This window comes from Meleagris gallopavo, chromosome Z (genome assembly GCF_905368555.1).
Source record: "Meleagris gallopavo chromosome Z, MGAL_WU_HG_1.1, whole genome shotgun sequence".
NCBI classification, from domain to species: domain Eukaryota; kingdom Metazoa; phylum Chordata; class Aves; order Galliformes; family Phasianidae; genus Meleagris; species Meleagris gallopavo.
In genome coordinates this window covers 33,479,583-33,493,461 of record NC_139435.1, presented here as the reverse complement: position 1 = coordinate 33,493,461, position 13,879 = coordinate 33,479,583, and the positions used below count along the sequence as shown (strand labels likewise).

At 37.4% G+C, this 13,879-nt stretch overlaps 1 protein-coding gene across 3 annotated transcripts in view; it reads right to left on the bottom strand.

Annotated features, from left to right (window-relative positions):
- ADAMTSL1 (ADAMTS like 1) overlaps positions 1-13,879 on the bottom strand; it is a 396,646-nt gene that overhangs the window by 92,340 nt on the left and 290,427 nt on the right. For all 3 annotated transcript variants that reach the window (XM_085213494.1, XM_085213493.1, XM_085213495.1), the window contains 2 exons: positions 13,266-13,404; positions 2,690-2,740 (listed from right to left, as the gene is read on the bottom strand). In XM_085213494.1, the coding sequence (XP_085069620.1) occupies positions 2,690-2,740; positions 13,266-13,404 (190 nt within the window). The remainder of the gene's footprint in view (positions 1-2,689; positions 2,741-13,265; positions 13,405-13,879) is intronic.

Below are 13,879 nucleotides of genomic sequence, written 5' to 3'. Positions count from 1 at the left end.
GCACTGCACCAAAGCAAGCACTGTATCTATAGAACTTTACCTTTTTTTCATGATAAAACCCAATGCAGAGGGAGCAGTAGGTAAATCTTGCAGACACTTTCCCAAATTTCCTTTTCACTTCTCCTAAAGTGCCACTTCTTCTAAAGTTTGCTACTCTCCTCTGTCCCCATTATCAGGTGCCAGCCTCAGACAGGTAGTATGACTGGGGCCATTTTTTGTGTGTGTGTTTTTGTTTCCTTTGTGGGATTTTATTATGTTATTTTTAAATTTTTTCCTAAGCTATGTGGGTTGAGAGGAATATTTTGCCCCTCTGCCCTGGCCCTGACTCACGGCAGCCTTGTGGTCTATTCAGTGTCTGTTTTCTCTGCCTCTGAGGCTTGGAGAAGAGACCTGCCACTGTGTCTTCCTTCTGGGAGTGAGGTAGGAAGACATGAGCCCTGTCTGTGGGTTCACAGGACCAGATGTTGAGTGGAAGGTGGGGTAAAGGACTCAGCCAACAGTTGCAGCCTGAGCTGCTGGTAAAAATGCTAAAAAAAGACTGTCCAGGACAGTAGATGTAAAGGGACTATTGTGAGGTGAGCCCATAATACAGAAAAACTTGAGAAGCAATATCAGGCTTTTGATCACTTTCAGTGTTAACGAAAGTCAAACACCTCAGGGCATTTTGATACTTCATCTTGGATTTTCTTCAGATGCAAAAAAAGCCTCTGCCCAGCTGCCAGCTCAAGATGCTTTTTCCTTAAATACAATCCTTTGACTGTTAAGTGCTGCTGAATCATCCTCTGATACATGCTTGTTTTTGTCAGTGTGCAAGGCCTTTGAACACAGTGGAAATAAAATATAGCATTCTCAATGCTAGTCTTACATCCTGCATAATATTCAAGCTTCTGTATTCCTTAACAATGGAGGCTTAATTTTTGAGGTTCAAAGTTACGTGTTTGTTTTTTAATAAAAAACGCAGAAAAATGTTTTCCAGAAAAAAAGGAATGAAAGGCAGGATTAAATTTTATAAGTACATCTCATGAGTAGTAATAATGAATCTATGTATGCACCTTTAAGCATTTAGCTGCCAACAGGCAAGCATAGAGCACAGAAAATATAATCTGAAAATTACTGGAAATTAAGCATATTTACTGGACATATAAGGGCTGCTCTGAAAGTAATGCCCTCTATTTTATTACATTGGCCCACACCAGAGGTAGATGTTGGTAGTATGGCAGTAGAGGCTGAACCTTCCCACCAACATTGCACTACATGTTATTGCTGTTTATGTTGCTGACAGATGGCAGCAGAGGGGCACTCTGATACAGTGGCATCTGTTATGGATGTGCATATGAAGCAAAGGTGTGGCATTGAATTCCTTCATGCAGAAATAATGGCATCCAATGACATTTGCCAACATTTGTGAATGTTTATGGAGGCCAAACAGTGGATATGAGCATAGTGAGGTGATAGATTGGCATTTCAGCAGTGACATGGGTCACCTCCACTGGTGCACATTGTTACAAATGAAGCATGCAGGCATTGTTCATCACTGAGGAAAATGCAGTGCTTATGGTGGTGGTTATGTTGAAAAATTGTGTTTTGTAGCTGAAAACTTGCTCTATCAAAAAGTGTTATTGTGCTATTTGTATCTGTTTTTTTTCCATGGAAATAATTAGGAGGCATACTTTCAGAGCAACCTATATACACTTACAAATGACTCATCACACATAAAGATTGCTAATATGAATGGCAGCTAGTTTGTCAAATAAGCTACTCTCCTTGTCTTGTCAGTCAGTTTGGGATAGGCTTATGATTTGCTGTAGGCCCTGTGTCAAATGTGAGTACACTGTATTTGTACATTTATGCAGGAAATCCTCACAGTGACTTGAGGGACACCATTTCCTCACCAAGATGAGACTAACGTTATGAAGGTGGAGGTTTTTTTCTGTAGCATAATATATATCATGGGACACAATAAGTTAACTGAATACCACTGCATGTCCCAACAGTTTTTCAAAACCACCTGGTTATTATCCTTCATTTACCAAGCATTTTTACCAGCACCAGCCTTATTACCTGCTTTAAAAGTAATTGCTCATGTAATTATTTTCATTAAAATCTGAAGTCTTACATTAAAGATATTTTAATTGTGAGATAATTAACAATATGCATCAGGCCTTGATTCTATTCCAGTCACTGATTTCTGAGTTGTCAGAGGAGCCAACAGACTAATGCCCCTGGGAAAGGCATTAGCATAGCTTTGCTGGATCAGGACACAACACTGTCTGAAATCAACATCTCACAATTTATAAGCATGCAAGAAACAGCAATGTCAGAGAGATAGAAGGTCTGATATTTCATTGCACAGTCATGTTCGGATATGAGTAAAGGAAGGGAAAAGGAAAGGTGTGAGAGAAAAAAGTTGAAGGGATGGAGGAATATTGTGGGAAGATAGAGAAAAGGATCACACACTTAATAAAGCTACATTACTGCTTCAGTTAGAATATTGTTTCAGTTCTGCAGCAATAGAATTTATAACAATAGGTTAGTAGTGGAACATTTTTAGGTTAATCTGCCGGAGTTCACAGCAAAAAGAAAACAGCAGGCGTTATCTCATTTTGAGAGCAAAGCAGAATTGCAGAGAAGAGGAAAAATCAATAAACGTATTAGCTAATCCTAGCATCTGGTTGATTGTTTTACATACCGCGGAAGGGGATGGTAGAGGTCATAGGGCATGATCTGCTTGTATCCATCACTGTTAGGAACAATAATGCCAACCCTCTGAGTAGAAGGTACACATAATAAAATAAATACTAAATGATTACAACTTTTTACACAACATTACAAAAACAAAATCAAAACAAAAAAAGATATTTTATGTAAGTTGCTACCACATTTAAAACACATGCTTTCATCCAGAGTTTCCAAGTCATTAAATAATAAATCATGAATTACTACTGTTTTTATGAATATACTAATTTTTTACTAAGAACCAGCCTACTATCACAAAACGATCCATATGAATTTTTCAAATATTACTTGAATTTCTAGTTATAATCTGTGATAAGAAAAAAATTTCTCACGTGATACTAAGGTTTGAAGTCACTGAAGACAACAGAACTTCTGTGCAGTTCAGAGAGCTCTAGATTAAGCCCGTTTTTAGTAACTATATGGTTGTTTCTGCCCTTCAGATACGACTTCTGCTTTCATAGAAGCTGGGATTAGGACCTGAAAGTATCCCCATGCAATAATTTAGATCCTCAATTCTATTTCTCCACCTTAAATCCACCCAATTTCATTAATCTTCAGAATCAGTCTCTTTATTTGGATTTTCCTTGAAGCCAGAAAGAGCTGGAGAGAAGAGTAACCTGTCAGGGCTTCTATTTGTTTGCTTTTGTTTTGTTTTGTTTTGTTTGTTTGTTTGTTCTTGTTTTGTTTTTTGGCACTGTCAAAAAAGTTTGGCAATAATATAGAGAAAAACTAGAATGATTAGAACCGTTATCATGTCAGTAATCTGCAAGATGGATATCACTTGACATATTCTCAAATACAAGATTTCACTGAACTGCTGGCCTGGAATGTCATACTTTTCCATTTTGATAGATTCTGACTCAAAGTAACTATGCTCACCCTCTCCCAATTATCTCACATGACTATTAATGTCGAACATGATCCTAGAGCATCTCATATATCACCTTTGTCAAAGCCAGGGTGCAGTAGGGGACTTGGAGGCGGATGGACAGAACCATCAAAGAGTAAATACTAGGTGTAAAAGAATAGACAGCATGTCCCTGTCCAAGTAAGAAAGAGAGGAGACTCACTGAAAAGAATGAGGGTGATGTTTGAGAGTATTATACAGAAGAGAGATGATAGTTATGTTGGGTTTCTGTAAGGAGGAAAGAGAAAAGGAGGGGGAAGAGAGAAAGTATTCTTCATTCTCAAAGTAGTTCCTTGTAAAGCGGTCTAAATATTCAGAGGAGACTTGACATACTAAGGCTTTTTTTTTTTTGTGCAATTTGACCGTGACAGAAGGATGGATTCCATTGTGTTTTCACAGTGAAGAGTCAGCATTAGGTCAGTGTGCTGGAATTTTTCAGCTAATGTGCCAAAAGGTGCAGGAACCCTGTGAGCATGTCATGGGAACCTGAATGGCTTCTTATCAGTTTATCAGTCTCTGCAGTCACAGGAGTCCCTTATGTGGATCCACATATTTGTATCTAGAGAGAACTTTTATCTCTACAAAATCTAAACATGCAGAGGATGGCAGATTTATTCCTGGGAAACTTTGGAAAAGACATATAGGTCACTTATACTACGGCCAGCTAGCAAGACTTTTCAGATTTTGTTTGACTGGTTAATGCTTGCAAAAGTTTGAGAAATTCTATAGTTGTATTTTAAAAAGATGGAAATAAACCATTTTTTCTCGTTTTCTTTTTCTTCTTTTTTCTTTTTCATTTTCTTTTCCTTTTTCTTTTGGTTCATACTTTCAGAATCTGCTGTTTTCCTGACTGCTCTATCACTACTGCTGAAGATCTACTCTGAAGCCTTTTGTACTTTCCAGCTCATCAGCTTGCTGAGGAGTGGTTGGAAAAAAGATTAATATACCAAGTTCAGAAATGAAATAATTATACTATAAAAGCATCTAGTGCCTAAGAAAGAAACAGATTTCAAAACATTTCTCTCCCATTGCAGTGAGAAATATTTTCTTTCTAATAAACATTGTCTGTATGCATAATCCAGGCCTGCATGTATTAGAATGCATAATATCCAAGGCCATTCCAATGGAAATAACTGTACTACATCCAAACACTGTTTTGAAGACTAAATGACATTTACAAAGCACTAAATTAATATTGTCATTGGAAAGGCTTGACACCCAAAGAATTCTGCATTCATAAAGTGCATTTCTTTAAATGGTATAAAGCTCCACAGAATTATTGACACTGCCCTTGTGCATGTGAGAGGCTGCCAAAAGTTCACACACTGGCTCTTACAGATCCAGGTAAGCTCCATGGTCAGAGTGAGGACAAAGTGCCTGACACTGATATGCGAAGGTTACATTTATGGTTTTAAATATCAATTTGAAGGCACAGCAGAACAGCATATGGTCATTGCACCATTAATGGCAACTGCATCTTTGTAAGCTAGTCTTATGTACTGTTTTGCTGAGTGTGTATGTTTGTTTATAGTTCACAGAAAAAGAGCTGACCTAAGCAAAATATAGAAGAAATACTTCCTAGATGATTTTGGTAAATCTGTACTTAAGCAGACAGAGTGGCTTAAATTCCATGAATCTTTCAACACATCATAATCCTACAAAAATATGGAAAAGATCTAGGATATGGGCTTTGTTCACTGCACATTACTTGGACAACATAAAGAGGATAATGTGCTAAATAAGCTACTAACGAGCTTAACAGAGAGAACTACTAATAATTTTTCTACTGCACTGAGATTTCTATCTGGCACTGAAGTAGCAGACTGGATTAATTTACACAACACCTGGAACAAACTTGCTGCAGAAGGAGCAGGAGAGCATGAAGCAATTTTGAAGAACTGTTGTGTCTCTCATGCCTGAAACCTCTCATGTCTCTTGGACCTACAAGTTGTGTCACATATTCTGCAGATTGGTTTGTTTTCCTTCTGAGTACAGGCAATGACAGTGCAGTTGCTCTTTCAAGGCATACGCTCAGCTGGAGCTGGAACTTCACATGCCAGAGGTGGGTGTGTTGTACCCAGGTCTGCTATCCGTGCAAATATTTGGCTTTCCTCTGGGACAGGTGCCTGCAGCAGCTTTCCTTGAAAGTATTCCTCCACAGCTACTTTCTTCACTTAAGCTAATCCCTTAGCATAAATGGCAGGCTTGAACATCTCTGTCCTGTAGCTCCCTGATAATTCTCTTGGACCATGTGACAGTCCTTCCTACGTTCCTTTTCCTCATGTCCATGGCTCTTGGGTCAGCACCTCCAAGCTAAGCAGGCGCTCGGGGGCTGAGAAGGGCTGACCACGCTCCCTGTTGCCTGGAATTGCTACTTCTTTCCCAATGGGGACTCATACAATAACTCATGAAGTGAAAGGAAATACTTGGGAGATATGAAAAAGTTCATCATTTATGACAAGACAAGGATTTAGCAACCAAGCAATTAACCCCATGAGAGCTCTGATCATCACTAGACAGATTACAGGATTATGAAAAAGTCTCAAATTTAATTCTACAAATCCTGTCACTAGGGTGGTGTGTGATACTGCTCCCACTTGGCACAGTGCTCAGCAATAATAAAACAGAGTGATATTGTCACCTGTTGCTACAAGATTACTGTCTGCCCTGAGAAAAAGATAATAAGATCCTTAAAAAGATGGTATCTGTTAAGGTTTCCATAAGGCTGGTCTTTAAAATTATCACAATTTCTATTCAGAGCTAGGATTGATGGCATCTACTGCAATACCTTAGTACAGGTAACACTGGTTTTTGAATATTTACTTTTGCAAGTACTGTGTGTTGTAATTCTCATATATACAACCAGTATGAATTCCATTGTGTTTATTCCTTCAAGTATCAGTGATTTTATGATTAGTTTTTGATATTGCACTCTATCATTATGGGACTTAAAGATTTACGATGTTTTCTGTTTTTGATGATTTTTGCATCTTTGAAGATTGGTGGAAGGCAACTGTCCCCTATTTAAACATGTTTTAAATAGACTCTCATTGGATATTTAATAAACCAATGCGAGATATTGTTGAGAAAGCTATATTTTTGTGCCACCCTCCAGAAACCTCCCACTTTAGACAGAAAGTCAGCACAATACTTCATCTTTGTAATAAATCACTTCCTCATGGTGTACAGACTTGAAATTCTAGAAAACATTGTTTACTTGTCACTACCACAGACTACTGAAGTCTAAGCTCTTTACAGAATTTGAAATAGGTGTTATTACTTCAAAGTGGGAAAAATACTTACTTCCTGTTGCATCACTTCTGTAATGGTTCTGAAAATTTTCACCTTTTTAATTCTGCTTAATATTTTATGGTGTTTGGATAAGGACTGATTGAGGCAAGTACAGAAATTTGTTAACAATGGACTTTCCAGTGCAAATATCTTTTACTGACCACCTTACTACTTGCTGTAATTTTGTTTTCTTCTGGATGAAGGATGTAATAAAACACTATTTGCGATAACTTCATCTTGGATGGACAGATGTCTCTTTTTGATGCTTATTACAGTACAAGGTTTTCTTCCCACCTTGTGGTTTGTTATCTGATGCATCCTGACAGCTTTGTTTTGCCTATCTTTTGTCTTTCTTTAATATAAATTACCTCCCAAATTTGCTCTGCTATTCATATATTTGCTCTGATGGATGTTTCCTGGCCCACCCTTCCTGCCTGTTCTGACAAACTCATTTTATAGCTTAATTTAAATGCCTTTTGCCCTATCCAGGAATTCTATTTTTTTGTCTATTTGACTTGAAAAGAAAATTGCTTTTTTATGCATTAGGAGTATCTGCAGATGGTCTTTAACCTACACTTGAACTTAGTTAATTCTGGTTACAACTACCAGAACATTTCCAGTGCTATCAGCTCATTCTTCAGCTACATCTCCTGTATCTGGAGACATATATGCTGCCATTTCTTCTCCATGTATCACGATTTCCAATTAGCCTTCCTGAAAACTTACCCAGTGATTCCCTTCCTACTGCTCTGAATTGTTTTTCACCTATTAAACTTCTTCCTTATTTTTTATGTAAAGTGCATCACCTTAGCTCTTGCAGCTTAGGTAGTTGCTCTGTAGCATTTTGACTGGTCAAAAATAAATTGTAAGCAGAATGACTGATGTTTGTTGACTATGCTCTCTCATTTGCAGGCAGCACACTTTTTGCCAATGCCAATCTAACTTCTGTAGTAGAGAAATGACAAATTCAGCCATGCTAATGCAAAAGGCTTTTTCACCCCTCTGTTTTGATAAAACCTTCACATCTCATCTCTCCATGGAACTGCTGTTTGTAGCTGGTAGAATCTTTCTTGAATCTATGATTGGCTGTGGAAATTGAGACTAGATCCAGTAAACAGAGGAAAGAGAGATTCAGAGAGGTTCAGAGAGCTCTGCAAGACAGAAAGCCCTTCTCAGCTTCTTCAACAAATTAAGAACTTAAGTAAAAATGTATATCTATAAAAATGACTGCTTGTCTGAGGCTTTGGGAAAGGGCACTGTTATGACAAAGGTCCTATAATCATGCAATAAACAGAGATACTGTCAAAAAGCCCAGTATCTGGTGTAACTGGGATATTTCATGTGAAAATTAAAATTCACATATCCCACTCAAAGGCAATAATCAATAAGTGAGTCGCTGTGACCCTTCTCATCATAGTAGATGTATGACTGCTACTGTGTAAATCATAAAGCTCTGCCCATCTTTTAAAAGACTACTCCTGTAGTTCAAAATCATTACCTCTTATTCTATCACTATGTAAAAAGCTGATTTCCTTCCAGTTTATAATCTCCCTTTAAATAATGGAAGGCCTTAATGAGATTTCCCTGCAACCTTCTCTGCTATAGACTGAACAAGCCCAGCTCCCTCAGCCTTTCTTCATAGGAGAAGTCCTCTCCTCTCATTATCTTTGTAGCCCTCCTGTGGACTCTCTTCAAAACCTACACATCTTTCCTCTGCTGAGGGCTCCAGATCCAGACACAGTACTCCAGGTGAGGTCTCACAAGGGCAGAGCAGAGAGGAATAGTCATTTCCCTTGCTTTGTTGGCCACTCCTCTTTTGATACAAATCAGGGTACCAGTGGCATTCCAGGCCGCAAGCACACACTGCTAGCTCGCATTTTCTATCTACCAGGACCCTAAATCTTTCTCAGCAGAGCTACTTTCAAGGAGTCCTTCCCCCAGGCTGTGTATCTCGACCCAAGTGCAAAACCTGTTTGGTGTCATCAGCAAATTTGCTAACGGTACACTTGATCCCATCATTTATGTCACTGATAAAGATACTAAAAAGTCCCAAGACTCTGGGGAATGCCATTCACTGCTAGCCTCCACCAGGACACAGAGCCATTGACCATTACTCTCTGCCTTTGACCTTCCAACTAACTCCTTATCTACCAAATAGTCCACCCTTCAAATCCATCTCTCTCCAATTTAGCAATAAGAATGTGATGGGGGAAAAGGCAAATGGGTTCACTTCAGTTTCATTCATCTTCCAAAAATAATCTAGTGAAAATAGGAACACTGAACTATTGTGTTACTTGTTTCTTAATTGCTGTCTACTTCAAAATCTTTAGAGTAACAAACTAAAAAATATGCATTTTCTGATTCAGGTGACAATTTGTAATGAAGTGAGAACTCTGCTGCTGATTAAGGGCATAGTCTGTGTTGCCCTTTTAATCATAAATATTTACTCACCACTACATCTGTTTCTTTTGAATGAAGTGTGTAAAAGTTATCATGCACAAGTTTGCTAAAAAACCAGCATTTATGTTCACATTACAGTGTGTATTCAGAATCACTGAAGTATAATAGTTAAATGAGAATGCCAAAAGAAAACAGGAGGAAAACAGGCTTGCGATTTTGCTGGAGGACTCCACAAACCACGCATGTTTGAGAATTCTTTCAGATCTTTGGGTACAGAAAATCTTGCCTGAACTTCCGAATTTTCCAAAATTTTCCCACCATTTTCTACCATTATTTCCTGGGTAAGCTTACTGATAATGTTCTAGAAGATTCTAGGATTACTGCCTGTGCAGAATGGGCTGGCGTTTTCAGCAAAATGACAAAACAGCCACATGCTAGAGGCTTGCTATTGTGAAGTTTTTGAGACAACTGCTGCATGAGTCAGAATCTTTGCTGAAGATGCCTTTGGAAATCTTTATACAGCATTGAAATGACCTGGTAAAAACATCAAGAGAGCTTTTATGACTCAGAGAAGCCCGTATTAACGTGTTTCAGAGATAGGTATGATGTAAACAATAGAACAGATCAGTAAAAACAAAGAATGATGCACCTGGGAATGCAACCTAAAAGCTGAAGATGAAATCTAGAAGCAGCAGTGATTTTACTCCAGAGAGTACCTCACAATGATGAGTGGCATAAAAACCTTCAACACATTTGTGAAAATTACTTTTTAGAGGAATGCCTTTGAATTATAAAAGGAATGGTATGTTCAAATTACAGCACGTCAGATTTGTCCTGTACGTCTTTAGCACACCCATTTAAGTCAAGTCTGAACAGACTTCTTTTTCTCACAGCAGAAAAAAATCCTTTCTCCTTTCATTAGAAGATATCAGACAGGAGGATACTGATGACAGCTACAAGCACTTTTCAAAACCCTCAAGAGTGTGAAGTTTTGGATAGTTAAAAGACTTCAATTAAGTGAACACCTGAAATAAGAATGTTCGATGCAGCCACATCGAAGTGGATAGACTTGATAAAATTGACATAATCTTGCCACTCACTGCTTCACCTCTAAGTATGTGAAAAACTGTATTTTCTTCCCATGCAAAAAATTGATTCATTTTCCACATTTGCTCTGTCCCATTTTTTTATTTTAACTTGTCATAATGCCAGCAATGTTGATATCTATTTTTCATAATGAGCACAATAAAGTGAAAAGTTTTCACATTCTAAGCCTAAAGAGACAAGCAATTGGAAGTTTACGTGACAGTCACAGTAGTCATTTTATTTTCTCTTTCAGACTATCCCTTGCTGAAAATTTTTATGTAACCTCCCTGTTGTTTTATTCAGTGTCACTGTGGTCTTCCAAAATTATTTTCTGAGGCATTCACTGACACACCATAGGAAGAGTCAGCAACCACTAATCAGATATGCCTCACTGGAACTACGTTTGCCAGGAAAAAGAATTATGATCTTTGTTTTATACTGGAAGGGCAGAATGGCTGACACACAGCAAATGCTCTGCAGTGCTGAGATGCCTCCTCCTCTGCAATCCCAACCTTGTTGTCCTGCCTTACCTACCCTCTTCTTGACTGTAAGAAAGTATCAAGATTCCAGAAGTTACCACAGATTTCCTCTCTTTTTTTGTCTATTGTTGGTTGTTGAATTCTTTACAAAGACACTTTTGAAAATAATCTTTTGCAATATGGCATTCTGTGAGGATGTTTCCAAAAAGCCAATTGCTTCCTGTTACTGCCTGTACCCCGGGATGGCAGAGCTGTGCTTCTAGACGACTCTCCTTCCCCTCAGGGTCTTTATATCAACAACTCTGCCCTGGTATGTCTTATATAAAACAAAAATTTCTTCCTGAAATCTGCCCAGAAGTTATTTTTTTCTTTTTCCTCTATACAGTTGTCTTAGCATTTACACACATCATTTAAATTCATTGGGAAAAGTACGGAAAAAATCCTTAGTATTCCTGAGGTAAATAGTGTATTTGACTCAGAGTTGTATTAAAAAAATAAAAAAAAAAAGCAACTTAGGCTTTAAGAAAAGAAAAAGCTACAACAAATTGTTTTCTCAGTGCTATCATGAAAGGTGAATCTTAAAGACAGATTTCATATTAATTCACATCTTTCAGCAACCCTGTTTTCAGAAGCACTCATACATATGTCTCCCTGATCAGACCTGGAGCCTACCTTATTGACATCTACTTAAAAAAAATCCAAAGACACCATGTTTGATTTGAGAAAACCACCAAGGAAAACATATAGGGTCTTTTCTACAGTAAAGTTTCTAAATGGAATTATTAATATATTTAAGCAGCCAGAAAAATCTTTTTTACACACATATATATGTATATATATACACATATATATACATATATATACACTTGGTGGAATGAACTAGAACAAACGAAACTAAATATTGAACTGGGCAGAACACTGCTAAATAAAAATAGTCTTGTTGCACTGTGAGTAGGCAATCTCTACATGCTCAACAGCAAATGCTTTTCACAAGCCCTACTAAAGTTGCATTCTTTATGTGATATACTTAAGGCATCCTAGTGAAATAGATGATTAAATATGTAAGTTAAAGAATGTGCAATACAATTGAAACAATATTGAATTTTGAGATTTGGTATTTCCACTTCTTAATTCAAGGAGATTTTCACTTCTAACAGTATGATAACAAATCTAGCTTTTAATTAGTTGCAACAAGAGCTGCCATTAAAAATGCATTTACCAGAGAAAAGGAGTATAAACTGCCATACATTTTGGTTTAATATATCTTTAGTGATGGATAAATCTGAATGTTATCTGTAGCTATGAAAAGAACTGTAATGCAAGCTTTCTAGAAGAGATAAAATAAAGCTGGTGTTTGGACAGGTCTGTTCTGCTCTGATAACGTCATAATGCTTACCTAGTTTGAAGCTGTTACAATTTGTTTGGGAAGAAATTACCCTCAGTCAGATAGACACATCATCACAGAGGTCTCTAAAACCATCCTTCTTCTGCTGGCTACCTTTTCTTTTTTATGGCAACCCCCAGTAATCTGAAGGGCTATAATATATTCTCATGTGACATTCGATTGTGAACTCTTTATCAAACTTGACACAAATCTACTCTAGAGAGAAAGGATCAGATAAATAAATGGACATCTCTTCATGTATGCTTGCTGAATTGCCTTCAAATGTCTTTTGGCAAAGCCACAGAAGAGGACCAAGATTACACAAATAAATGCTTGCGGTTTGTGAGTGGTTATGACTTCCACTGAAGTTCAGGGGAATCAGTGCAACAAAAGACCAGTCCTTTTTGTGGTTTTGTTCCTCTTCTTATACATGGGAAACCTGACTCCATGGTCTTAATATTTTTACTATTAATCTTCTGAGGAAGAATGTTTGGCATGGAAGTAGAGAGGGTCTTGTGCGCAGGCCCAAATTGCAACAAATCCCCTTGTTATGTTTTTTTACAAGCTGCCACGACTGCAAGTATATTTTTTATCAAGAAGAAAGCATAAACATGAATAATAATAATTTAAAAAAGAACACTTCTGATTCCCCTAGTTGTGATGACAACCATTTTCCATCAACATTTTTACCCCATTTCACTAAGACTTAAGAGATGTGTGTTGATGATGATCAATTTTTTTTTCTCTCAGTTTATGATTAATGAGGCAAAATGCAATCTGTGGGGAAGAAACAACCAATTGCAAATCCAGTTCTAGTAATGTACAGGTGCTTAACTAAGATCTTTTTCTATAGAACAGGTCCTGAGGATAAGAAGAACGCTGAATTACTCTGTACGTTGAATGACATAGTCAACAGCAGCAACAAAATATTTTGTTAACTTTACATTTTTAAGCTGGACTCTTAAGATTAGAACCAACTGACCTTGCAGGACAAGGATCCAGATTACATTCCTGAAGTTTTGGCTTTGGCTTGATATTTTCAGGGTAATAGTGACAGTATTGATCTGCTACTACCCGATTGCTCCTCAGATCAAAACATTCAGCAGAAGTCAGTTGATAACCTGCAATACACAGTGGATGAAATAATATGTGATGTAGTGTTTTTCTTGTTTCTGCCTGAAATACATCTAAGTTTTGGTTTTGTTTGGCTAGCTGAAAATATACATTATTTTGAACACAGCAGCTACAATTTTATAGACAAAGTTAAAAACAACAACTTCATTTACAAAAATTCACACATCATAAAATATTCAAAAGTTAAATAGGTAAAAATGCTGGACCAAATGATAAGTAGCCACTAATGCTGATGACTTCTGTAGTTCTAGATCTCCTCCTAACTGACCACAGGATGTGCTTAAATGTAATGCAAACACTTGCATCCATCTTATTAGGAGGCATGCTCTTCAGATGATTGAGATGTTCTTCTCAAAACGCTAGGAGGATGTAGCAGACACTGAACAAACATGATCTTGCCTGCTATAAATTACGTGCAGTAACAAACCAAAGGTAACAGATACGGTCATTACAAAATCAGAA